The sequence below is a fragment of the Phodopus roborovskii genome, unplaced genomic scaffold (genome assembly GCF_943737965.1).
Source record: "Phodopus roborovskii unplaced genomic scaffold, PHOROB, whole genome shotgun sequence".
Taxonomy (NCBI): domain Eukaryota; kingdom Metazoa; phylum Chordata; class Mammalia; order Rodentia; family Cricetidae; genus Phodopus; species Phodopus roborovskii.
Genome location: NW_026126516.1, coordinates 8,746,014 through 8,771,688, shown reverse-complemented (window position 1 = coordinate 8,771,688; position 25,675 = coordinate 8,746,014). Strand labels below are relative to the sequence as shown.

Genomic DNA, 25,675 nt, shown 5'->3' with positions numbered 1-25,675 from the left:
TGCCCGGGGAGATGCTCTGGGAAGTGAGACTTCCAAGTCTATGAGGTGAGCAGACTGCCTGTGTTCTCAGAGGGGATGATACCCATCCCAGCCACAGGAAGAGCGTGGCAGGCACAGTCACTGAGGAGAACCCACAGGGATCTTAGGAATTCTCAGTACAGTTGGGAAGTCAGGGCCAGGGAAAACAAGTCACGTGTACACAGTTACACAGAAAACGGACGGGGGAGCTGGAAGCCTGCAGAGGGGTCTGCTGCAGCTCACTGCCCGCTACATGAGCTAATGCTGTTCCCTGACTTCCTGTGGCTGGCCTCCACCTCTGGAGCCCCTCATGGCTTCCGCTGCACAGGGTCTTAAGACCTTATACAGTCAGGGTGCAGTGGCACCTTCATGGAGGCTACATCTCTCCTACAGTAGTCTGTCTCTGGGCTGAGTGCCTCCTGAAGCTCTTGGACCTGTTATTTCTGTTGTTGCTACCCCTAGAGCCTACAAACACCCCAACATTCGACAGCTGCTTTCAAGACAAGGTGGCTCTTGCTATGAGGAATGAGCAGAGAATTATGAGTCAAAGCACTGACCACTGAATCCTGTTTATTCCTTTTCCACTGAGCCACTGTGGGCAGAGTCCATCAAATGCAAAGTAACGACAACAGTATGGATAATATATCACCTAATAGCTCCTGTAAGCTGAACTATCAGAGAGATACCAACATTTAAAAATTTATTTTCACAACTTCTAAACCACCCTCTTATAAAGTGTGCCTTGAATGTATGAGCAGATGATGCATAGCTAATGTGTCACTTAGTCAAAGACAGAGGGAAGCCTGACATTCACCAAATCTTAGTGCTCACCTGGAGCTCCATTCCTTTGCTCGTTCTACTTAGAGTAAGTCAGAGGACAGAGCTGGGCATTCAGATCACGGTGTAGACACCTTGCCATGGGACAGCTGTTATTTTAACATCAGCGCAAGAGAGAAAGATGCCATGGGACAGAGCTCCCGTGGAGGGGGTATTGATTGGGGATGGGAGGGAAGACTGGTCTCTGGGAACAGGAGTGGCAGATAAGAGGGAGAGGGAGGGAGAGAGGGGGGGAACAAATGGATGAAGAGAAGGGGAAAAAGAAAGATGGGAGGTGGGCAGGGCCCTTTAAAAGGGAACATGGTGTGTGTGCACAGGAGGTGCTCTTAGTGGCTGCGGTTGAGGGCGTATCCTGTCAGGACCCCAAGGACAGGCCAGTACAGATGCCTGAACACTAACATCCCTTCCGTTTGTTTATTATAAAAAGATGGGGTCTTAGAAAGGGGTAGCAGGCGAGGCAGGGATGAGGACGCCATGTTCTCAGACTACTTCCTGCTGACCTGGGGGCATCGTTCATCTTTGGGGACCTGGAAAGCTGGGGTGCCAGCCATGTCCTGGGGTAGCTGGCTGTTTCACTTCACTGCCCAGGCTCTGTGGAACCGTCAGGTGTCACTTGGACCTGTCAAAATGCTGTTCTTGGTGGATCCAAGTCAACTCCCTAGGGCGTAAAGCACCATCTCCACAGCATCACCGGGACACGTTTGGTCGTCTTGGGCCTCCAGCTCTGTGGCCAACAGCTGGTGGTCCTGCAGCAACAGCTGATTAGGAATGGGCAGTGGGTCTCCAAAACACACCCCGATGGGATGAAGGAGGAGTAAACAGTGGCACAGCTCCCATGAGTGAGGCAGACAAGACAGACCTGAGGGTCTGCAATTCCGAGAGTCCCAGAGAGGGTTAATTTCAAGACAGCATAGGCTGCTCAGTGATTTGTCAAACACATCAGGGGCCAAGGGCTCTGAGCCTGAGAGAGACACAGTTACCTGGAACCAGGACTCCAAGAAAAGCCAGAAGGTGAGGAGAAGACTGCTTAAGAAATGAAGCCTCACATCTAGGGAAATGGTCAGAAGTGGGTAGCCCCACCAGAGACCCGACTGGCAATACTGAATGGAAGGCGAAGCCTCCATTTGTTGCAGGTGGAAGAGAGTGGATCTACTGAGGGTGAAGCAGGTGGGTAGGGTCCCAGTGTGAGCTCTGTTAATAAGCAAACATGGTGCATGCAACAAAGTTAGTGTAAGAGGTTTACTGGGGGGAGGGGAAAAGCGGAAAGTGAAAGGGTGATGCCTCCTCCCGTCTACCTGGATTGCTGGCAGAATGTTCTAAAGGTCCCATACAATATCAGGATATAAAGTGCCAGGAAGCAGATATTTGGTAGGTTTATTCTCTGTGAGTGAGGCAGAACAAGATTCAATGGCTTTTACCAAGCGAGGATGGAGCAAGGAAGACACAAGTTACTCAGGGACTTGTCAATCAAGGAGTGGGGCCAAAGGGCAAAGCCTGAAGGGAACTTGAGGGTCTGAGAAATGAGGAAGGCACAGGCCACCCAGTGAGTCATCATGCAAAGGCTCTGGGCCTGGAGAGAGCTGTGGTTGCCTGGTACCAGGGCTTAACGAGACCAAAAGGTGAGAAACCACGCTTGAGAGAGGAGTCCTCACTGGTGGGAAAGCGAAAGAGGCTCACCAATCATGCCTGTGCTGGATGGAAGGATCCAGTGATTCTGAGAAGCGAGGCTGTTGTATGTGCACCAGGTTCCAGGGTCCTGGCGTGCCCCAAACTACCTGTGGGCCGGAGGAGACTACAGGAGAGCCTTCCCGGTCAGGGAACCAATGTTGTAATTTAAGAACGCAGTGATAGAGAGAAGGACACGTGACAGAGATGGTGGGAAGGTTTTATTTTGTTTGTTTTTTGTTTTAATTGGGGGAAAGGAATGGGAAAGCGGGGAGGGGAGACTGACCTCTGGGGACAGGAGTGGCAGAATAGAGGCAGAGAGACAGAGAGGGACAGACAGGAAAAAAAGAGATGGGAGGTGGGCGGGGCCCTTTTAAAGGGAACACAGTGAATGTGCACAGGTGGTGCTCTTGGTGGCTGCAGCCGAGGGTGGACTCTGTCAGGACCTCAAGGGCAGGCCAGCGAAGATGCCTGAACACTAACAACGGCTTTCTTCTGACGTCTGTTTTTTCAACAGTGTCCCTCAGAGATAACCACATTCCAGCTTTTATCACCATCAGCAGTTCTTGCCAATTCTTAAACTAAAAGTGGATTAATGAGGCATCCAGTCTTACTCATGGCTCCTTCCATTTAACATGTCTGTGAAATCCATCTCCCTGCCCCCATGCTTACATGGGGTCTTGCTACATAGTGCAGGCTGATCTGGAACTTGCTATGCAGCATGAAGTTCAGACTTACGAACCCTGTGTCCTTTCCTCTCTAGGTGTGGAATTACAAGGTGTGCACCAGCACTGTGGGCTACACATCCACTTTAACCACAGGAAACTTCCCCATGCTCTTGCTCATGAGCTTCTGAGTTGGTCTGTAACCCTTGGCTAATTTGTTCTCTGAATATATTGGGGGAAAAGGTTGGGACAGGGTTTCTCTGTGTAACAGCCCTAGCTGCCCTGGAACTCGCTCTGTAGACGGGGCTGGCTTTGAACTCACAGAGATCTTCCTGCCTCTGCCTCCCAAGTGCTGGGATTAAAGGCATGGGCCACCACACCTGGCTCAAATAGTTTTATTTTTAGTGGATACAAGTTCTTGCTTCTTTGGATCTTTGCCCAGGAGAAAGGGGTATGGTCTGTGTGCATTTGGTTTTAGTAGCCTTGGCGAGAGTTCCTGAGGAGATGGTACCAATGTCCACTCTCCTGAGCGACATCTGAGAGATATCCCCTTGGCCAGAAACACTCAGGATTGTCTGCTTCCGAGTGGCGCCCTTGGTTGTGTGGAGTGCCACTCCAGGGTGGTTTCCACAGTGTTTCCCCAGAGAGAATGGCGGAGCACCTTCCTCAAGCATCGTCCCACCAGCAGCTTGCCACTTCTGCCCACTGCTCTTTTGGGAAGTCCTTGCTCAAGTTATTTTGCTTTTTAAAAGTTAATTTTCAGCTTTGCATGTATCCTTCCTGATTGAATTGCGCTGCTATGCATTTTTTTTGGGGGGGGGGGAAGGTATTCTTTCCCAGGCTGTAGCTTGCCTTACCATTCTCTTAGTGCATGTTAAGGAAAGTCCTCAGTGTTCATGAAGTTCAATCATAATCTGTCCTCTATAGCAAATGCTTTTCTTTTTTTCAGATTTATTTAATGTGTTTTCCTTGCATGCATATCTGTGTACCATGTGAGTCTGTGGTGCTAGTGGAGGCCAGAAGAGAGTATCATATGCCCTAAAACTTGATTTACAGATGGTTGTGAGCCACCATGAGGGTGCTGGGATCTGAACCTGAGTCCTCTTCAACAACAGCAAATGCTCTTAACCACTGAGCCATCTCTCCAACCCTAGTTACTGTTTCTTAATGTCTGGTCAAGAATCTCCGTTTTCCCTAAAGTCATGAGGAGACTTTCCTGTACTTTCTTCTCCAAGTTTTACTGTTTTCTGAGCCCGTCTCCCATGTTTCTTTCAAGATGGAGCCTTGCTACAGTGCCCAGGCTAGCCCTGGGTTGCTGGTCTGAAACAGTCTTCCCACCTCAGCCTCCTGAGTGCTCAGCTACTGTTTGCCTTTAGTGTTTACGCTGAAATAATTCTGAGGTGGCATAAGCATGTTTTTACATGGACTGACCTGGGTTATTCACTGAAAAGAACATCTTTTCCTTGCTGAACATAAAGATGCCTTGTCATAAACCAAAGGACCACATAAATGTAGTTTTCCCTAGCCTTTCCTTAATTTATGAGTCTGTTGGTTAACCCCAATGCCCGTATTTTCCTGCCTTAGTTACCGCAGCTTTATAGTAAGACTTGAAATATGATAGTGCAAGCCCCCATATCTTGGTTCTTCAAGATGATCTCAGCTTTTTTAGATCCTATACATTTTCATATATGAATCTTAGAAGCAAACTTGCAGTTTCTACAAGACACCTGCTGGAATTTTAAGTAGGTGAGGTTTTGAAGAAGTGACAGCTAATGGCACCAGGGCTCTGTTCATGAACACGGGCAGTTCCCTCAGTAACTTGGCCACTCGCGTGCTCTTAGCCGTCTGAACAGCTTCCAGGGTACAGAAGGTGTGTGGCTGCAGTGAGATTGGTTCCAAAGCCTTTGAAATATTCTGGTGAGCTTCCAAGTATAATTTGAAATGGTTTCATTTTAATGTTATTTACTGCTAATCTGTTAAAAAATACAGGTGTTTGCCAAGCTCATTTAGCATAACAATATGTTCATATATTTTACAGTAATTATAGTACCATAATAGTTTGTAGGCAATTCAGACTGTCTTCACTATTTAAGCTTGCACATTGTATCTATTTGTGCACATATGTGTGTATGCATGTGTGTGCCAGGGCGTGAGCATGGCGGTGAGAGGATTGGTGGAAGTCAGGTTTTTCCTCCCTCCATGTGGGTTCTGGGGATTGAACTCAGGTCTCCAGGCTTGTCAGCAAGCACCTTTACCTGCTGAGCCATCTTGCTGACGCTTCTCTACACTATTAGATCATCTGAAATGAAAGATAAGTTTATTGTCCTTCCTCCTTGTCTTGTTCTTCTGGAATGTAGGGCATTGTAGTGAGTGAAGGTTTTGTTGTCTATAGGTACTATTTGCCAAATTATCTTTCCCAGTTTCCTCTTAATTTTTGTCATGAAGGGTTCCTGAATATTACATGCCTTTTCTAATTTATACATTTTCCCCTTGTTCTGTGAAGTTAATTTTACATTCCTTTAATAAATCATATCACTTATAAGGAGTTTAAAGAATATTTACTTGGTTCAAGTCATTAATTCTTTGGCTTATGGTATTCTGCTTTGTAATGCTCTTATCGTAGTAACAAGGCCATGCAGGATCCATCTTCTCACCTTTGGGTGCTATGTAAGACTAGTACTGTTCTTCCTCAAATGCATGGAAGAGTTCACTGGGGTGGCCACCTGTGCCTGAAGTTTCCTTTGTGGGAAGCTTCCACTGGGAATTATAGATTAATTGCTTTACTGTGTAAAACTATTTAGTTTTTCTATTATTCTCACATTCACTTTGGCAGCTTGAGGATCCGTCTACCTCATCTAAGCCATCTAATTTCCCAACATACTGATTTTTAATGTTTATAGTGTGATAGGAATAATACCCTTTTGATTTCTGATATTCACACTATGTATTTTTCTTTAAAAAAATCCCTCGACTACTCTTATTATGAGTTTATTAATTTTATTTTTAAGGACCAACATTTTCACTTCAAGCAATCAAGATATTTATTTTCTTCTATGATTCACCCGCTTTATATTGTTAAGGATTTTAAATTTCATTTAAAATACTTTTATGTATTTACCGTGTGTGTGAATGCCACACGTGTGTAAGAGGTCAGAGGAGGGGTGCTGGACGCCTTGAAGCTGGTTGGGAGCCGCCTGGTGTGGGTGCCGGCAACAGAACTTGGGTTCTCTGCAAGAGCAGCAAACACTGGTGTCTGAGCCACCTCTCCAGACCCAGTTAGTTAAAAACAAAACAAACAAAAAAGTACGGTTTTTCCTCTTCCTACTTTTGTTGGATTTAACTATTTCCCTAGCTTCCTGAGGAAAAAAAAAAAAAAAAAAAAAAAAAAGCACACACCACCAATTTTAATTATCCTTCCTTTGTAATATAGATATTTATAACACAAAATTTCTCCTGTGTACTGTTTTAGCAACTCAGTAATTCACTGCTGAGCAGTACAAATAATTGTCTATCTAACATTTCCATTTCTTGTCTGTCCCATGACTCAGTTAGTAATGTACTACTTTTCATAACTATCACGCACTAGCTGACTGCACAACAAAAGCAAATGTGGAGATTTTATTAGTTATTTTCCTGTCACTGATTCTGGTTTGATCCTCTGTAGTGAAAGGCTATGTTCTAGGGGCTGGTGAGATGGCTCAGCAGGTAAAGGTGCTTGTTATACAAGTCTTACAATGCTCAGTGCCTATGTAAAAGCGGAAGTAGTGAACCAATCCATAAAGTTATGCTCTGACCTTTGCATGAGTGGTGACGTGCACCCATCCACAGCCTCACACTATGACACCACGCACCAAATACAGACAAAATAATAATAGAAATTTCAAAAGAATACACTATGATTTTGATCCTTTTTCATTTTGGTATGCTCCATCGTCTAGCATAAGGGCTAAGATGGTACTTAACGTGTGGTTTGAATGGAAATGACCCCTATAGGCTCATAAGGGAGTGGTATTATTGGAGGTGTGGCCTTGTTGGAGAAGTGTGTCATTGGAGGTGAGCTTTGCGGTTTCAGCTCAAGCCAGACCCTGTCACCCTCTCTTCCTGCTGCCTGATGACCCAGAAGTAGGACTCTCAGCTCTTTTCCTACCATCCTGTTTTCCTGTGTGCCCCCATGCTTCCCACCATAACAATAAGGGACTAAACCTCTGAACTGTAAGCCAGCCCCAATGAAATGTTTTTCTTATTAAGAATATGCTGTGGTCATGGTGTCTCTTCTCAGCAAGAAGCCCCAACTAAGACACCTGTAATACTGTAGAGCTGTTGGCTGCAGTTGCCACAGCGTTAGTCAGGTCAGGCTGGTAATAATGCTAAAAAAAAAAAAAAAATCTTTTGTTTCCACCCATTTCTATCTGCTTCTTCAGCACGCTACTTGGAGGCACGACTAGAATCTGCAAGTAGGCTTCACAATTAGTCTACTTCCTGAAACCTTTAGACCGGCCCACTTCTGCTTATATATTTAGAACATACATTATTAGATGCATTCAAGTTTAGGGCTGCTGTGACTTCTGATGGGTCCTCTTATTAAAGAGGTCAGTCTTTCTGTGGGATACTTGTTGCCTGTCATAGCTGACATACATTCCGGCTACCAGCTTATTATGGTAGTGTAGATAAGGGTTATGGTTTTCTCTCTCTTCACTTCCAACCGTTTCTAGTCAGGGTTATTTTAAAGATAATTCTCCAGGATTCAGCAGGATTGATTTAGGTACTTTCGAAGGATAAGCTTATTTTAAAATGCTGCACTTTGCACATGGCTCATAATCACACTGTGTGCACGGTTTATTTTGGGGAGTGTAGGAGTGCATGGGAGTGCCTTTCCTTTTTCTTTTTTTTTTTTTTTTAGGAAGCCCTTGAAACTCCAAATACTGTCTAACATTGTTTTTGAGACTCCTGAATAAAAATAATCTAAAGGTCTTTTACAAAGAAAGAAGCTTATTGGTAGAGAACAATCTCTCTGGCCACTGTGCTATAGGCTAGGATCTAGAAACGACATAGAACCTATAGGCAGGTGAAGACTCGGAGACCCAAATCTCCACCTCATGACAGAATCACCTTCTCAAATCTTTCCCCAAATGCAGCTCACTTCTTTGGCTCACAGTGGCAGACACAGCATCTTCTAACAGTAAACATGCTGTTCTACTGTTTTCATTACTATAATGAAGTACCAGAAGCAGGCTAAATTTATAAGGAAAAGAAATTTATTCTGTTTACAGTACTAGAGGTTCAGGAGCCACCAAATGGTATGATGGGCACAGAAAATTTGCTAAAAGTCATCAGCAAAGGGCTACAGTTTTGGTTCAGTGGTGGAGTGCTTGGCTAGCATGCATGAAGCCTTTGCTTAGCTTATCATGCATGGGATGCTGAGAGTCCCAGCCTCAGTTTCAGATTTATATATAACAAAAAAGAGCAATCACTTAGGGATATCCACTATAATGCAGGAATAGTACCAGGCAATGGACTTCATATCAAAGGAGATGCTTAGGAAGAAATCAACAAGGGAAAGGAAAGGCAGTACAAGTTCAGGGTTAGGAAAAGTACCTTAGACCTGGAGTTCAGAAGTGTTTGTCTCTTTTGCCTAAAAGGGACACAGACTCTGAAACTTACTAGGGCTGTTTTGGCCAATGAAAAAGCCTGTCCAGTGGGCAACACTTAAATCAAAACTCCATGTTTCTCTTTACATTGTTAACTTGCGGCTGGCTTCAGAGACAGCAGGGAACCTGCTGACCACAAAACTGCCAGAAAACATTGTTTAAGGAGAAGTTTTAAAAATAACAACAACAATAATTATGATCATTATTGCTTTTATGTATATGCCTGCATGTATGTCTAAGCACCATGTATGTGAGCACTTGATGTCCAAGGAAACCAGAAGATGACACTGGAAGCCCTGAAACTGGAATTACAGACAGTTGTAAGTTGCCATATGGATGTTGGAAATTGAACTCAGGTTCTCTGGAAGGACAGCCCCTTAACCGCTGAGGCATCTTAGCTGCTGTTTTAATAAACAACAAAGCCACGGCTCTTTTAGCCTCACTGATCAAAATGTCTTGGCAACCCTCCCAGAGGCAACAGGATGGGGAGCAGAGGTACTTACAAGGTCACTATGGGCAAGCACATTACATTAGACTACTTTGCCTTGTGTAGGACATGAATGGCAGGAGATATTACTTGTACCTGCACAGGTATTTACCAGGAAAACAGTTCACTGCCTCAGCTGATTTGTCCAGGATGTATGCTAGGAAGAGATGATACCATCTTCCTATCATCTTGGTATTCTCTTCAAAGTCAAGTTTAGGGGCTATAACCCAAAATCTCAATAACAAATTATAAATGGATAGGTAAGCACAGAATGAGATAAAAACATTTATATATATTTTTTGTCTTTCTTTTTTGAATGCTTGGTGTGCACATGTATGTATACTTATTTGCATGTAAGTGTAGGGGCCAGAGGTTGATGTCAGTGTCTTTCCTAATTGTGTTCTACTTAAAAAAATTTTTTTTTCTTTTTTTTTTAAGACAGGGTCTCATTATGAACTAGCACTGTGTAGAACAGGCTGATCTCAAATATAGATTAGCCTGCCTTTGCCTCCTGAGTGCTGGAATTAAAGGTGTGCATCACCACCATACCTGGTGATAATTCCATCTTATTTATTGAGGCAGTGTGTCTGGCTGGATCTGGAGCTTGCAGGTTCTAGTTAGTCTGGCTAGCCAGCTTGCCCTGGGGACCCCCATCTCTATTTCCTGAGTGTTAGGCTGCCAGTGGCCACTACATTTGCCCAGATTGTTAATGAATTCTGGGAACCTAAGTTCTAGTTCTCCTACACGTGTGCTTTTATCTACGGAGCCATCTCCCTAGCCCATGTGTACTGTATTTTTCAAAGACTTCTCATGATTGTTATTTTAGTCTGATCTGAAAGAATGTTTTATTTACTATTTTATCTGTCATTGTATTCTGATCTGACACAACGGGGCAGAAAAATAGCTTACTGTTTGCATATGACATGGGAAGTGACTCTCAGAAAAGAAAATTTGCTTTTGGTCTCAGATTTGGCTATAAGGCTGCAGAGTTGGAGCTGAACTCAGATCTTTCTCCAGATGAAGTGGGCCTCTTTTCACCAAGCATGCACTGGAAGGCTCCCAGCTCAGGGGTGTGATGCTGACCCCAGAACTTACCTGCTGATCCTGTAGCTTGACCCCGACGACTCTGAAGGTGTTGCTGGCAGTGTTGTGGTAAATGTTGATCCGGCTGAATCCCTGCTGGCCAGGCTTGATTGGTACCCATTTCTTACTGGTGTCATCGTAGACCATCACGGAAGCCCGCGCTTGGCAGATACTCTGTTCACTGCAGAAAGAAGGAAATCTGCAGTGTCACACCTGGCTATGATGGATGAATGCTGGCCCTGAATCTAAGCACTGCTGCCTCATGGCTTATGAAGTAGCCACTAATCACCCCCATTTGATGACAAGGAAAGAGTGGCTGAATGCTGGAGAGGATTCACATGGGTTTTCCAGGGACCCAGGAATGGAGTTTCAGATACCCAGCCAGTTCTGTTTAACTTACACTTGGCAAAGCACTTTCACCTGTCCACAACATGTCACAGAAGCAGTCTGTGGAGAGGTAAAACGTCACCACTAAAATGAACATACGAAGACACCAGCCAGCTATTTAGTTCTCAGAGCCCAAGAACACAGTCTTAGTGGTATGTAAGGATTCCCAAATCAAAAAGGTAAGAAATGGTTGACAATCGAAGGGTGACAGACAGTGCTTAGAAAGGAGACCATGCAGGACAACAACAGAGAAGTGAACGGTAATTACTGTTGGGACATCATAGGGACCAGACCAAGCAGGCAAAAAAAATGTCACACTCTGTTCATTTTATCACAGTAAGGTCAGGGAACCAAAATATTTGGGGAAAGTGCCCAGTGCCCAGCACAGGAATGGTGCTTTAAAGGATTCGTCGGTCCTCTGTGGCTCAGATCCAGTGCTTTAGGATATGGCTACCTTTCGGTAGAGTGCATACAGCAACTGTCTAATAAATGTTCACTGGAGACTCTCAGAGCTGAAAAGAGCCCCAAGTATAATACAAATCGCCATGGCGTTCAATAGAGCAGTCCTGACCACACACAGCAAGGCTCTGAGTAACTGAGCATTGACCGGCTCTTCTCTAAAGAGGCCTGTTGGTGGTTCAATGGCCAATTTAGACAGCCTTCCTTGGACTTAGTGCATTCTCGTCCTTGCTTTCCAGCTACAGAGTGTTTTCTGAACAGCCCACGGCAGCTCACCAGACCACTGAAGGAACATCTTGGTCTTTCTACCCAGTACCTCATGACAAAGCTACCTACCAACCCCTTTGCCCTTCCAGTAACTCTCTTCAATTGAGTCCCTTACTTATCACCTTTTCTTCTAGTGTGTGTTAACCTCAGCACAGACATCAGTGAGTCAAAAAACAGATGATTAGGGCAGTGGCTGATGCCTGCAGGGAGCTTAAGGTTAGGAATCAGACAAAGAACTACACATCTTACTCATGCAGGAGAATTTGGGGCAGCCGGGGGAGACTTATGAAGAAAGTAGTTTGGGGTTAAAAGATGCATGTTCAGCTCCTAGATAAAGCAGATGTAAGAGTCTAGGCAAAGGAGACAGGCAGCCCAAACAGAGGCAGAGGCAAGAACCACACAGTATTCCCAGAGTGGGTGCAATGTGTCTGGGTTATCACACGCTATTCAGCGGTCTTAGGAAGAGAGAAAAGAAGTAAGGCACTTGCATTGGGCTGTCATGTGCTAGACACTTTAGTGCCAATGGCAATTTTAGTTACTGTAATGATAGCCACAGGTGCCTATTTCCTTTTCTCTCTCTCTCTCTCTCTCTCTCTCTCTCTCTTTTGGCTGTTGTTTTTAACACTTGGGTTCAAATTAAACTTGTGGTTAACCAAAAACCATTTTTTCCCCCTCTCTCATTTGAATGATACCTTTCGGTCTCTCATTTTATTGTTACTAAAGTCTAAATGGAAACAAGTGCACATTAGTCTTGTTATTTACATTGCTAATGTGGGCTTATTATGCCTCAGAGATGGGAGAGAAGTAAAATCCTGACTGCTATGCAGCTGTCATGGCTGCTGAATTCTAGCTGTTCAACTCCCTTCTCAGCTCATTCACTTGAATGAATACAAACAGCATCACACACACACTCCAGTGAACTAAGTCAGCTATCATTTGAAGAAACCCGATGGTTTCAGATTCTATTAAAAGACATTACTAAATATATGGATGAAATTTTAAAATAGACCTGTAAATAAAAAACAAAAAACAAACAAACAAAAAAACCCAATGCTTCCTTCTCAACAGGCCCATGGTAACTCAGACCAGTATGCACATGGCCTCGGCGCTCCATGGCTTTGATGAAATTCAACCCCCACAAAGCTGGAGAGGAAGGATGAGGGCGATTCTCATGAGGTCCCAGTATCTTACAGGCTTTTTATATGGTCATACTATAACTGTGTGCATGTCAGTGTTTGAGGGGATGATTCAGAATACATACTGTGATTTGTTCTGAATGATACTCAGCTACCAGGCTGAGCTTTTCCTCCTGGGACACTTCACAGTGTCACTGCAGTGTGTGCAATGTCCAATGAAAGGCTCCTCCCTGGTAGAAGGCAGGAGAGCGGCTCGGTCTCATTGCCATCCAGGCTTTTGTGAAGAGTGTAAAAATCAGCGAGCCTGTAGTTTCTCTCAAAGTGCCCTCAAGACACACTCCAGAAAGCTTCAAATTGTACTTTTGTGGGAGAGGAGGGATATAGCATTTCCTCATTTGCACCTGAAGAGCACCCTGTGATCTCAGGCGCTCCAGACGACTGCCAGGTACTCAGGGTTATTATTACTGCCCAGTGCCAGGCACCGTGTGAAGGGGAAAAGGGAAGGAATATGCCTTGTACTGTCACTGGCTAAACAGTTGACTCTTTTAGACTGTACACCACAGAATACTTTTGAATGCCTGTAGGCAAAATACACCCACACCTTCTAATATGATTCTGAAACTTAATCATGTACTAGGGAAAGGCAAAGAACTTGGTTGCACCTGTCTGACTAGACATACATGCTCTCCTTGTCTCAATCACAGCACTTGTGCCCTGATTCTCAGTGTCTGTCCCCTAGACTGAGCTCTTGAAGGTACAACACTCTTGTTGAAGCCGGCCCCACAACAGTAATCAATTATTGAACAATGACTCGAGTGTGGGAGAAAAGGTACACTTGTGATTGTGTGCAAAAGGGACATTCCAGTGGCACTTCTAACCCTACTCTCAGAGACAGTGTGGCTACTGACAGCATCTGCCACAGACCACCGAGAGGACTCCTGTGCTTCGCAAGGGGCTAGGATAGGAAGCACAACTCTGAGCGTGGTCAGCTACACAGACGGAAGCTGCTGAGGCTGTCAGCTGCCTCTGTCCAGCCCAGGAGAGCCCAGCAGAGTAGAGAAGCTGTGTGGACCATTCCCTGGGACAAGAATCACTAGCCTTCACCCAGAAATGATGTACGTGTCCTGCTCAGGCCCAGTGTGCCAGCTTGATGGTTTCTGTCAGACGGAGCAGCTCACCCACTTGGTTTGGAGGTCTGTTTCATCTTGCCAACAAGCGTATGTGGCTCAGGGACTTCCCAGGAGGTGGGGCATTCCCTATGGAACAGTCCATGCACACTGGCACAAAGTGGCCACCCTGATGGCGGCTCAGGGTTAAAGACGTAATCTTCAGTCAGAGGACACACCTAGCGAACCCCAGTGGGCTAGCCCTTACTCCTGCGGCTCCCCTCCAGCTCCTTTCTTCCAGCAAGGGGATGGTCTCCGTTTACCCCTTGTCCTCCACTCTCTGAACCACACTGGAGCTGGCTTCCGTTCTGAGGATCCCTGGAAGACAGTCTCCCAAGTCTCTTGACTGCTCCCGGAGACTGCTGTCTTTAGTTTGAAGCCTATCCTACTAACCCTGGTTCTCTATGGTGGTTTTAGGGATACGTTTTTCAGCCTCCTTCATCGTTTTGGGTCTACTACATTTCTCTTCTATCAGGTTCTTTAGCTGGGGCCAAGAAAAGGTATGTCTAAGAACTTCTGAAATCATTTGTAAAGATGGGGGTGTGTGAAGTTTGCCTTGGCCACGCCCTCAAATGGGTCCTTGTTTCAAATCACTTTTAAAGCTTACCTTAACTCTTGATTCCCAAACGTGAGCTATTTCCGATTTTTTTTCTCTCACTCCATGCCCACGTCTCTCAAAACTGTGTGCATTGTTAGAACTAACAGGGTGATTATTACAAGTCCCCAGATCTCCTGTGTGGCTCTGGCTCAGTGTGGTTTCAGGTGGGGCCTGGGTCTCTACATGATTGCAGATCTTGTGCCAACAATCCTAGAGGAGTCTCCTCACGGACCTCGCCCACAGCCAGGGTTCATGGTGACCGCCAGTGTGTTGAGAGGTCCTGGGTTAATGAAGATCTGTCCCTGACCCTGTGTTTTGGACTACTGGCTAAACCTTAAGTACCTTAAAACTCGACATGCTCAAACAGGGAGCCTTCACAGTGTCTCCTGCTTTGCGAAGTACCAGCAACCCCGCCTCAAGGCCAGGCCTGACACCTGAGTCACTGCAGATACTCACCTCTTTGCTCCTCGTCCTTTGTGGCCAACAGGCCAGCTGTTGGACTTCCTAAACATATCTCAGGTCTGCTGCTCCTCTGTTATTTCTTATCTACACCATCATAATACAATAGCTTTCTGGCTACTTTCCTATCTCTGGGTTCCAGTCTCCTGAGTCCCAACATACTCTCACGAGGTCACAGGAAGAACTTCAGGGGCAGATCGGCCTGCCTCTTCAAGCCTCACTGGGAACCTGACCACTTACAGCTATTATGACCTCAGACAAATTGCTTGTCTGTATAGCTCATCTTCCTTCAACTATCTGCTCTCCTTCCTCTTTCCTCATTTCCCTGACGGGTTGGTTACCTGGCAGAATTAAGATAAGACACTGTGTCAGCATGTAAGGCACAGCCTCAGAGAGTGTGTGTTACTACCCAGCTCCTGGCAGTTCCTCAGAACTCTTCACATTCTTGCCTCCCAACTGGCCCCCGGCTGAGCCCCTCCCCCACCTAGTCTGGTGGAAACACTCAGGGTTCCTAACAGGTACTGTTTTTGTGGCCTTTCTAGTCCAGCTCTTTCTGTTCTGCCTAGGATACGCTTTCCGGCTGAACTGACCCGGCTAATTCCCATTAATCTGTACAGAATTCAGACACGTTATCTTTCTTTTGAGACACGGTCTCGATGTGCTCTGGCTGATCTGAAACACTAGGTAAACCAGCTGGTCTCTGCCTGCTGAGTGTGGGGATTTAAGGTGTGTGCCACCACATGTGGGGTGTGTCACTTCTTTGCAAAAGCCCTAAGCTGAAGTATGAGGTGACCCTTCTTTGAACTCCACTATCATGCCCCAAGCCTACCACCTAAGTGTTTTCCTACAAGCTACTCCAACAGCTGTCTAGTTTAGGTCCCTCTGTTGGACAATGCCTCCTGACAGGTTTCCCCAAACGCTGATCTGAAACATGTAGGTCATAGTTCCATCCCCACGTTGGGAGGACCAGGAGGGGTTTCCCTTCTCCATGTCCTGGAACTGATGTTACCCCACCTAGCACACTTCATCGAGGAAGGCCAGGCTGTGCCTGGTTTTACCACCAGCAGCGCTTGGCAGAAAAAGTATCCCCACAACATTTTGGCCTTTAAAATGACTTCACTATTACTCAAGTAATTAGGGAAACTATTTCCTAAGATGTGTTCTTCCTACATCCAGAGGTTTGACTCAAAGCTCAGATGAAGGGCCACCGCCTTGAGAAAACTCCTGTCCATTCATTCCTACCACCTGACAGCTGCTAAGAATAAGGCGTGCTGCACTGGACCTATCTGTCCTGGGGATGATGGCCCAGGACAAGAAGAGTGCACAGTGACTAAGAGACACACACGGCATCACTCATGGCCCCAGGAGGTGTCCCTGCCTCTGGCCCCACTGCAGGTCCTGTGTGTATCAGGTCAGTTTGGGGCTTTATAAAAGCTACTTAGAGCCAGGTGGTGGCACACGCCTTTAATCCCCTGGGGAGGTAGAGGCAAATGGATCTCTGTGAGCTTGAGGCCAGCCTGGTCTACAAAGTGAGTTCCAGAACAGCCAGAGAAACCCTGTCTTGAAAACAAAACAAAACACAAAAAATGAAAAGCTAGTTAGAGCTTATGTGTCCTAAGACCTGAAGTTTCTGGAGGTCTGGACACATGTGAAATGCCAGACTCCCACCCCACATCCACCTGACGTAGCCAGTGCCTTTGACTTGGCACCCTGGAATGAGTGGTGGAGAGTGGTGACACATGTCCCAAGTCAACAAATTGGACCAGACTCTGAGGCAATGCATAAAGCCCTGACTTGTTTGCTTTCAATATATAACACCAAAAACGATCCCTAAAAGTGGCTGAGACCATCATTAAAGACACCCCACAGCTAGGAGCAAGGCAGTCCCTCCTGAGAGCCTATTTGGTGGCTCTAGGATGGGCTAGAAGAGGCTGGGGGTAAGGCAAGCAGGGGTCTTAATTCCAACCTCTCTGGGAAGCTGTCACATGCTAGAAGGCGGAACATTGTGTGGGAAAGCCTACAATAATTTGGTGGGCACTCAAAGCCACCGCTATGAAGTTGTCATTCCATTTCCTCCCACTTCACACTGACTTGGTTATGTGAGGATCATGGGGAAATGTCACTGGCTGGGAGCCCAACCGGAGGGTTCCTCCGGCCTCCCTGCCTGCCCTCATTACCTCCCCTTGTCCCCCCACCCCTGCTCTGCCCCCACACCCTACCCTAGCTGCCTTCCCCAAGGTCTCGCCCTTTCTCATCCTCAAAGCTGCCATGGGTTAAAACGCAGCACTAACATGGTGCCTGTCTACATGGCTTTTTTTCTTCTTATGATCAAGAACATACACACGTGTGTCAGAGAACATGGCTATGAAGGAATGCTGGAGAAAGTCAGAAAGCAAGGTCTAGCCCCAGCTAGCTCTCCTTTCTGCCACACATAGTGCAGGTATATGGGTGCACATAACTGAGAGTACGAATGGTACTCGTGCAGGACTACCTTTCAAGTCTGCTAGAGATGAAAGTGAGGTTGAGGAAGCAGGAGAGAAGTCAACCAGATGTGATTAGCACCCAGCTAAGAGCATCCTGAACAAGGGAAACATCTGTTCAGAGAAGCAGTAAACTGACACATGCTATGCTCTCAGGAGGCCTTGGTATGCAGCTTCCTTCCAAGGGTCTGTGTATAGCCACTATTGCCTCTTACTCTCTCAACCCCCAAGGAGAACCCCCAAGGTTCTTCAAAAGGGTTTGGAGAAGCACTGTTGGGTCCTGTCTGTAGTGCCGCATCCCAGTACCAGAGAGTATCTTGGAGGTCCACTGCAAGGATTCCCACCTCAGGCCTCACTGAGGATTTCTGTACTGGGTCTCTGAACACATGAGCCACTGGGCCTGGTGTACCACAGATTGTTGTCTGACCAGAACCTAAAGTCCTTAAGACAAGTTGTCTGTTTGATTTTTAAAGTACCACTCATCTGTCTGGCTTCAGCCATTGGGACCACATGATTGCTCAGCAAATGCTGGCTTCTAGGTGTACAGAGTTCTGCTGAGTGTTCTATTTCTTGGTGTTCAAAGAGCTTTTGTTAGGGATGATGATGCACCTGGGGTCTGGCTACCTCTACTTTCTCTCACTACACTCATTTAAGAAGTAAACCAAGCAAACACCCTATTTACTGAGTACCTATCAAATCCATTTCCATGCTTAGTTCTTAAAAAAACAATCAGCTAACTCTCAGATAAAAGATACAGTGGTCCCTCTCCCTAGATGGAGTGCACGTGTGAATACACTGGGTCCACGATGCTGTAGTCCTATGTTCTAGTGCAAAATACCCCCAGTGCAACTGTCTTGGCAGGACAGAAGATATCTTAAAGAAACACGTGTGCTCCTCCCTAGGAATCCCTTGTCAGGGAAAAAGGAAAGACTGTGTTAGCCAAAAAAGGAACTGGCCTTCTATTAGAGATTTTATTGTTCTAACATATTATCAGATTACCACCTTGCAGGAAAGACCTGAGTAAAACAATGATAGATCACTGACGGGCCTTGACCAGGTTGGCTAAGTATCCAAACCTCTTGCCCTTATTTAACCCTAATCCTGAAGATAGTTCCCCCAGAATTAACTTGAGGGTCACTGAAACTCTTTATCTGTTCTTTTCCCAGTGTGGCCACAATGAACAAACCTCCTTTCTTTGCTTTTCACTACTGCCTCTGTAACTGGCATACTCAGGTGAACCTAGCTATTAGAGGACCCAAACACCAGCATAAGAAGCAGGTCCATTTAATGCTGCCCAAGGGATCACAGGAACTGCTGTGGGGGAGAGCAAGTGGCTGAGGAGGGAAGGGGGCTGGTGATGGGGGCAGTACTGGGCACAGAACCTCCTCACTCACTAGGACACTCCTCCCACAGGGGATGAGGAAATCTGCATCCCATTACCATGTCCTGTTCAGCAACTGAGAAACACTTGGAGTCAGAGTAATGGACAAACATCTGTTGTAAGTTTGTTTTCCATGGGAGAGACAGGCTTGCCTGCCCAAGGCTATGCTAATGTACAAAGTGCCTAACCTCCACTATAGTCCTCACTTTTGCCACGCGGTGGGCTTTTCTACTCTACTTACCAAAGGAGAAAACCCCCAACTCCAACTTTTCCTTATTATTTTGAAGCTGTTTTGAAAAATGCCAAACCAACAGAGATGTGGGATGCATACCATTACCCCTCTCATCTAAACTGTCCAGAATTGCAGACAGTCTGCCACGTGTGATTAGTGTGTGTGTGTTTTCTTTCTTTCAGATTATTATTTTATATGTATGATTACTTTGCCTGAATGAATGTATGTGTACCAAGTATTTGCCTGGTGCCCACAGGCCAAGAGGACATCAGACATTAGAACTGGAGTTACCACGTGGGTGCTGGGACTCAAACCCTGGTCATTTGTAAGGGCAATGAGTGCTCTAAACTGCTGAGCCAGCTTTCCAGCCCCTATGTGTATTTTCTCCAACTAGATGACATTTTCAGACATGGTATTTCAAACCTAGGTTCCTAAGCATGCATTTCTTTAAAATAAGAACATACTAGCTAGGATGTAGCTCAGTGGGAAAACACCTACAATCTGTGGGACCCTAGGCTCCATGCCCAGCATGATCAAATAGGTATTCTAATATATAATTTAAACAGCATTATTGTACTAAAGAAATTGTTTTCTTTAAATCTAATACAGAGTCTATACTTTTTCCAAGAAAGGTTTTAGAAACTTTGGACCCAGGATCTACTCAGGCCTTCACATATGGCTGTGCTGTCTGCTTACTCTAAGATAAGATATTAGGCTACTTTTTTTTTTTTTTCACTGATACTAATGTTTTTGTGAACAATTTGGGCCCCTCGTTTAAAATGCGATCCCCCCCATTTCTGTACTGCATAGGTTAGGAGGATGATGCCATCCATCCTAGTATCCAAACATCAGGCTGTCTTTTGTTTGAGGAAAGGGATTAGTCAGAGGTGGTCACCAGATTACCCATGAGAATTTACAACCATCTACAGGGTGGCTCTGCGGTTCCTTAAACGGGACAGCTCTGAAACAGGGTCAGCCGTGGACTTCAACGCTTGTTTTGTGGCGCCACTTCAGGTGTAGGCTCCTGCGCTCCAACAGTTGTAGATGGGAAATGTGAAGTCCCATCACAAAGCTGCTGGTTCAACGTGAATCTGTCTTCCCAGACCCTTGTGCCCTCCCCTCTGCACTGGAAACCACCCCCCCCAAATTTGGTCAATTACCAATTCTACGGGGACCACTCATAGGATAACTAAATGGCTAGCTTACAGGTGAGGCTCTCAGATGAACACAGCTCCTGTTGATGCCGGCTCAGTCTGCATTATCTACCACGGCTTTTCTCCAGATAAATGTTCTCATAGACACTCGTGTTGAAGGATGGGTCCCTGTGGTAGCACTGCTGGGAGACAGTGAACCCTGAGAAGCGTGGCTAGCGAGAAGCACTTAGGGCATTGGCAGCATGTCCCCACCAGAGGCTGCAGGGCTTCCTTTCAGCTGCTTTCATTCTTGTGTGATGTGAATGGTTCCACTGTCAGGGGCCACTCTTGCCAGACGCAAAAGTAACAGAGCACCCCAATGGTGGACTGGGAACTAAATACATTTTCCTTCTTTTTATAAATTGCCTCGAGCATATCCATAGTAATGCGATGAAAGCAATTAACAATACTGGAAGGCAAAGTAAGTTTTAAGAATACAACAATATGTTGAGTATCTGGAAAATTCCACTGTGAACTATGAGGCAAGGGTAATAAAACTGTGGTATAATATAGATACAGTTTTGTGGTTCTGGTTTTCCATGACAGAGTTTCTCTGTGTAACAGCCCTGTCTGGCCTGGGATTCACTCTGTAGACCAGGCTGATCTGAGCTCACAGGGATCTACTGGCCTCTGTCTCCTGAGTGCTGGGATTAAAGGTATGTGCCGCTACCACCTGGGTATAGTTTTGACGAAATCCTAAAAAGGTCAATCTCCTGGCCACATTTAGTAATTCACTAAACTACAGAAAGAAAAACAAGGAACTATACCTGCATACAGTCCTGTGCAAACACAAAGTGCCATGGTCTGATCATCCTTTATCACAAATAAAGGCTTTGAACAAACTCAGCCTAAATTCCATGTTAAGTGCAGACATCTTTTCTTCCATCCAGAATAGTTATAGGCTCAGACTGGGAGGTCACAGGGAATCTAGAAGTTTGGTCTTTAACCTATGAGGCCACCATCCTAATATGTGTAGAGAGCTGGTCTCCACTTCTCTCTGAAGACTTGGGGACTCTCAAAAGAATACCCAACAAACTGTTCAGGAAATCTCATTTTCTTAGACTCATAGCACTTCCTAAACCATCTCAAAGCCACCAACTTCATCCCTTACTTGAGAAGTCGCCTAACTGGCAATGTCAACATTAGGCTACATCATCTTTCAAAAGTCTGATATGTTCCAGTCCAAACTGTTATTAGTTTGTGGTTCTGATTAAGTAGAATGGGTCTCAGCACAACCTCAAGACAGCTGTGGAGATCCAGTTTGTGAGAAGGACTAGTGTGATGTTCAGCTCTGGGGGTAAATTAGGAGCCTGGGAATGAGCACCGGGTCTTAAACAACAGACACAATCCTCAGCACAGCCCTTTGACTCAGTTCAACTAACAGCTGAGTAACCCATACTATTTATTAGACACAGGGACAGATAGAAATGAGCAACAAGCATCCTGCCCCAAGCAGCTCTAGGCTTGATGGGCACATCTGGGATAACAGATCCTTGCCAGAGAGATGCAAAACTTTAGACAGGAGGGCGGTGTTAGTGACTATGGAATGACCGAGGTTGTAAACACTCAGAGTAAGAGGCCTTGATTCTAACTGTGAGTACAGTTTGGGGCAACTGTGTTCCCTCAAGGAGCTACAACTGAGAGGACAGATGTGGCACAAGAGACCTGTCGAATCCCAGCTGTAGAACGGTCACGTGACCAGCGCTGTCTCACTTGGGGGGAAGCAAGACGAAACCTCAGAAGATGGAGATGACATACAACAGATGCAGCTCTGCTGGTGGACTGCTCGCCACCCAGCACTTACACGAGGGCGGCTGCTGGACTTCTCCCCAGGGTAGCCACCGAGGTTGACCAGTTCTCCCGTGTTCACTACCTGGTGCCCGAGGAACCCGATGCCTGTTGTGAGCAACCATGGGTTTGTTCACTTAGGCCACTGAACCACTGGGGATGAAGGAGGGCAAACATTTCAGAAGTTCTCCTGGGTAATGTGGTTTCAGTTCCAAGGAAAACAAGTAACTATATGATCTCTGAGGCTTGCTTGGTCGCAAGCTTCTGGGACAGATGACCTTGAAGGAAATTCCAGTAGCTCTTTGAGGCTGTGGGTGACTCATACTGTTCAAGATTTCATACATCTTCACTCCCAGGACATCTGCAGGCCCCTAAGAGCAGCGGGGACAACTATCGACGGAATCAACTGCACAGGGGGTAACCATCCCTTCCCCACTTCGAGCAACCACAAGGCCTGACACAGAAGGCAGCTCTGCTGAGCAGCAGCTATGGTAGCCACGCAACTCTAATCATAGAGTATCAAACAGAATTCAACCTATAGATTCAGTAAGTGTAGTTGCCAGACGTTATCATAGGCTTTGGAGAAATACCAGGGGACTAAAAGGACCAAAAGTTCCTGCTGTCTTAGAACTGGTGTCCTAGCTGGGGTAGAAGGAAAACAAATAGTTATGCAGTATGTCAGGAAGTGATGAGTGCTTGAGAAAAAAAAACCCAACACATGATAAGCCCACTGGGAGAGTAGGGACAGGACTGAACGGAACTGGCTCACACCGGAAGGGGTAGATAATCACTCATTCACATTGTATCCCCCAAGGCCACCCTGAGAAACTGGCTAATTCCTGCTTGTCAGCCTTGTGCAAGAAACATTTTGGGGGATGTATGCTGTACTGAGTCCAAAGCCCACAGCTTCTTGCAGGCTGCCTGAATCAGGCCCAGCTCCCGGAGGACCCACCGCCCGCCCGATGACAGCAGACCCCAGGGCTTCCTTCACACCCGCATGGGTACCCTAGGAAGTCCTTCAGGCCATCCCTCCCACGCCCCTACTGCATCTGGCCACTTGTCCCCACCGTGTCCTAGTACCACCACCAGTCTTCTGCCTCTGACCTGGAAGACTGAGGCAGCTTCCCAAGAAGCCTATCTGCCTTCATTCTTGTCACAGTGGCCACTGTCACCCACAGTGCCAGTGCGCATGCGCTGACTTCAGTCAGACGTCCTTCCCTCCAAAGCGTCTCCCAACTTGACAAGTAAAATCAAACTTGTGTGTGCACTGACAGGCTTCGTGTGCCACGTCCTTGGCTCCCGTTTCCTTCTACCTTCCCCACAGTCACAGGACTTGGTCCTCCCTACCCTTTCTCTGGCTTTTTCTGGTCCAGCAAATTGCTCTCATCTCAGGGCACTTGGTGCCCCTCTCTGCTACACGCATTTTCATTCCTAGATTTTATGGCTGTCTCATGTGGCCACTGCAGGGTTAAAGAATGTTCCCACTAAGGACAGCTAGGGTGGTGGCCGGCCATGCTCTCTCCACATTGCCCCAGCTGTTTTTTCTAGCTCTCTCTTGATAATTGCTTAACTGTTGCCTGCCCTTCATCTGCTCCTGGTAAAACTCTCTCTCTTGAAAGAGACCCTTCCTGAGCTTCAGCATTTTCTGAGAGGCCACCTCCTCCCAACAGTCCCAACTTCTCAACCATGGAAGCTCACACTACCTATGTTTTTTTGTGTGTTTGTTTTTGAGACAGGGTTTCACTAAATTGCTCACTCTGTGGACCAGATTGGCCTCGAACTCACAGCAACCTTCTTGCCTCGGTCTTTCAAGTGCTGGGATTACTGGAATGTAGACTACACACTGCCTACACACTGTCTGTGCTGCACTGTTCTATACAGGGTATCTCCTCACCCCCTCATAGCTCCTATCACCTCTGGTCTAAGGACGAGGACAGCACAGCAGTCAGGAGACTCATATTCCAGGCTTGGACCTACTAGTTTAGCTACTCTTCTGGTCCAGTTCTTTCTCCTTCTCTTGGTTTATTTCTCTATGAGACAGAAATGTATTTGTGAAGGAGACAGAAATGTATTTGTGAAGGAGTTCAAGAATGCTGTCCCCTAGTTTGTGACGCTGGTGTGTGGACAACTTCTAGCTTCAGACAATAGCAAATGTGTAAGAGGGGCTTTCCTAGACTCCTTTGTCCACTGACAATCTCTTAGAAAGAATCCAGCTGTCATGACAACCCTCTCTGGAATTCCTATAGGGCCATGTACTGTGTCACAGGAGGAAGCTACACACCCAGACAGCATGTCACTCACTTAGCCAAAAGCCCAGTTCTCTTTCTAGGTGGACTGTTCTCTGGGCATTGGGTGCCTCCTTTGCCTTGATGTGATGTGTGCACAATCCATCTTGACACCATTTTCCTATCACTCCAGCATTGTACTTCAGAGGCTTGGTTGCTGAGGCTTGCAGGAGGGCTCCTTTCCCCCCATTTATCCTCATCAGGACTGCTGTGAGACACTGGTCTGTGCCCTGACAAGTGTGCAAGAGAATTCAGCTCCTGTCTGTGACTAGGTGCTCAGAAAAGGGTGCCTTGGTGATGGGAATCCTTCTGTAGCCTTGCCACGGATGCCAGGGGAAGTGGGGAATCTAGATGCTCTCATGTCTCACATGGATAGTCCCACTGTCAAGTCATGAGCCTATTTGCATAGACAAGCACACACAACCTTGATGAGGAAGAGAGACAGGAGAAAACCCGGCTTTTGCCCTACTTTCGGCCTCTAACCCACTGCAGACAAGTCTTGCCCAACTCTAGGTCTCCAAAGCTAGAACTGAGACTGGAGACCTATCACCCCTTACAACAATACGGCACAAAGGGCTTTTCCTCAGCACAAGGCAGCGAGTGCATACGGGGCACAGGGCACTTATTCTCACTGGAGTGGAAAGTTCAAGGTCTGAAGCTCTGCTGCCCTGGACATGCAGTCAGTGTCTCTAGGGTGCTTTCCAGCTGCAACTTCTCCAATGTCTAAGGGTTAAAGGCCTTTAAAAACTCTCCGTGCCTCCTCCCTATTTCCTCCTGGTACTATTTTCTACCACCAGTAACCAACAGTAAGCTTCCTCAGTGTAATTTACGACTGAAAATATCATACCTCTGAATGGAAAGTGTTCTCTGTTTTTCACAGCTCCATGCAAAACAACAGCAAAACCCCTTGAAGCTATAGAAAAATAACTAAAATGACAGAAAACTGTTGGCAAAGGAGGAGGAATAAAGTCACCATAACTCAAGCAACAAACCAGTGTTTCTCTGGCCTAGCGGGGCAGCAGCTCCTCAGCAGAGACCAACAGGAGAGGCGGCCGTGTTCCTTGGCTGCCCAGGAGCAACCGGCAGGCTGGACTTGCTGTCTCATTCACTCGAGTAGCTCAAGAGCCTGGATGAGGCACTTTGAGTAAGCTCCAGGCCTGGTCGTTCTTCAACCAGGTGGGCCTTAGGGAAGTCCCTCAGCCCTTCAGAGCCTCAGCATCCTCAGCCACAGGCAGAAGCACTAACGCTCTCCTCATCCAGCCAAAGAAGGGCAAGAGAAGACAGGTGACGAAGTGGGACTTCGCAAATAACTTTTTTGTTTGTTGTTTTCAAGACAGGGTTTCTCAGTGTAGTCCTGGCTGTCCTGGAACTCACTCTGTAGACCATGCTGGCCTGGAACTCAAGAGACCCTTCTGCTTTTAATCCCGAGTGCTGGGATTAA

General features: G+C 46.4%; 1 protein-coding gene across 5 annotated transcripts in view; it reads right to left on the bottom strand.

Moving 5' to 3' along the window:
* Evl (Enah/Vasp-like) overlaps nucleotides 1-25,675 on the bottom strand; it is a 135,127-nt gene that overhangs the window by 37,403 nt on the left and 72,049 nt on the right. For 3 of the 5 annotated variants that reach the window (XM_051196586.1, XM_051196583.1, XM_051196584.1), the window contains exon 2: nucleotides 10,416-10,584. In XM_051196586.1, coding sequence (XP_051052543.1) covers nucleotides 10,416-10,584 — 169 coding nt within the window. Of the gene's footprint in view, nucleotides 1-10,415; nucleotides 10,585-14,872; nucleotides 15,029-25,675 lie in introns of those variants that run through there. The other 2 variants (XM_051196582.1, XM_051196587.1) reach the window with 1 other exon arrangement.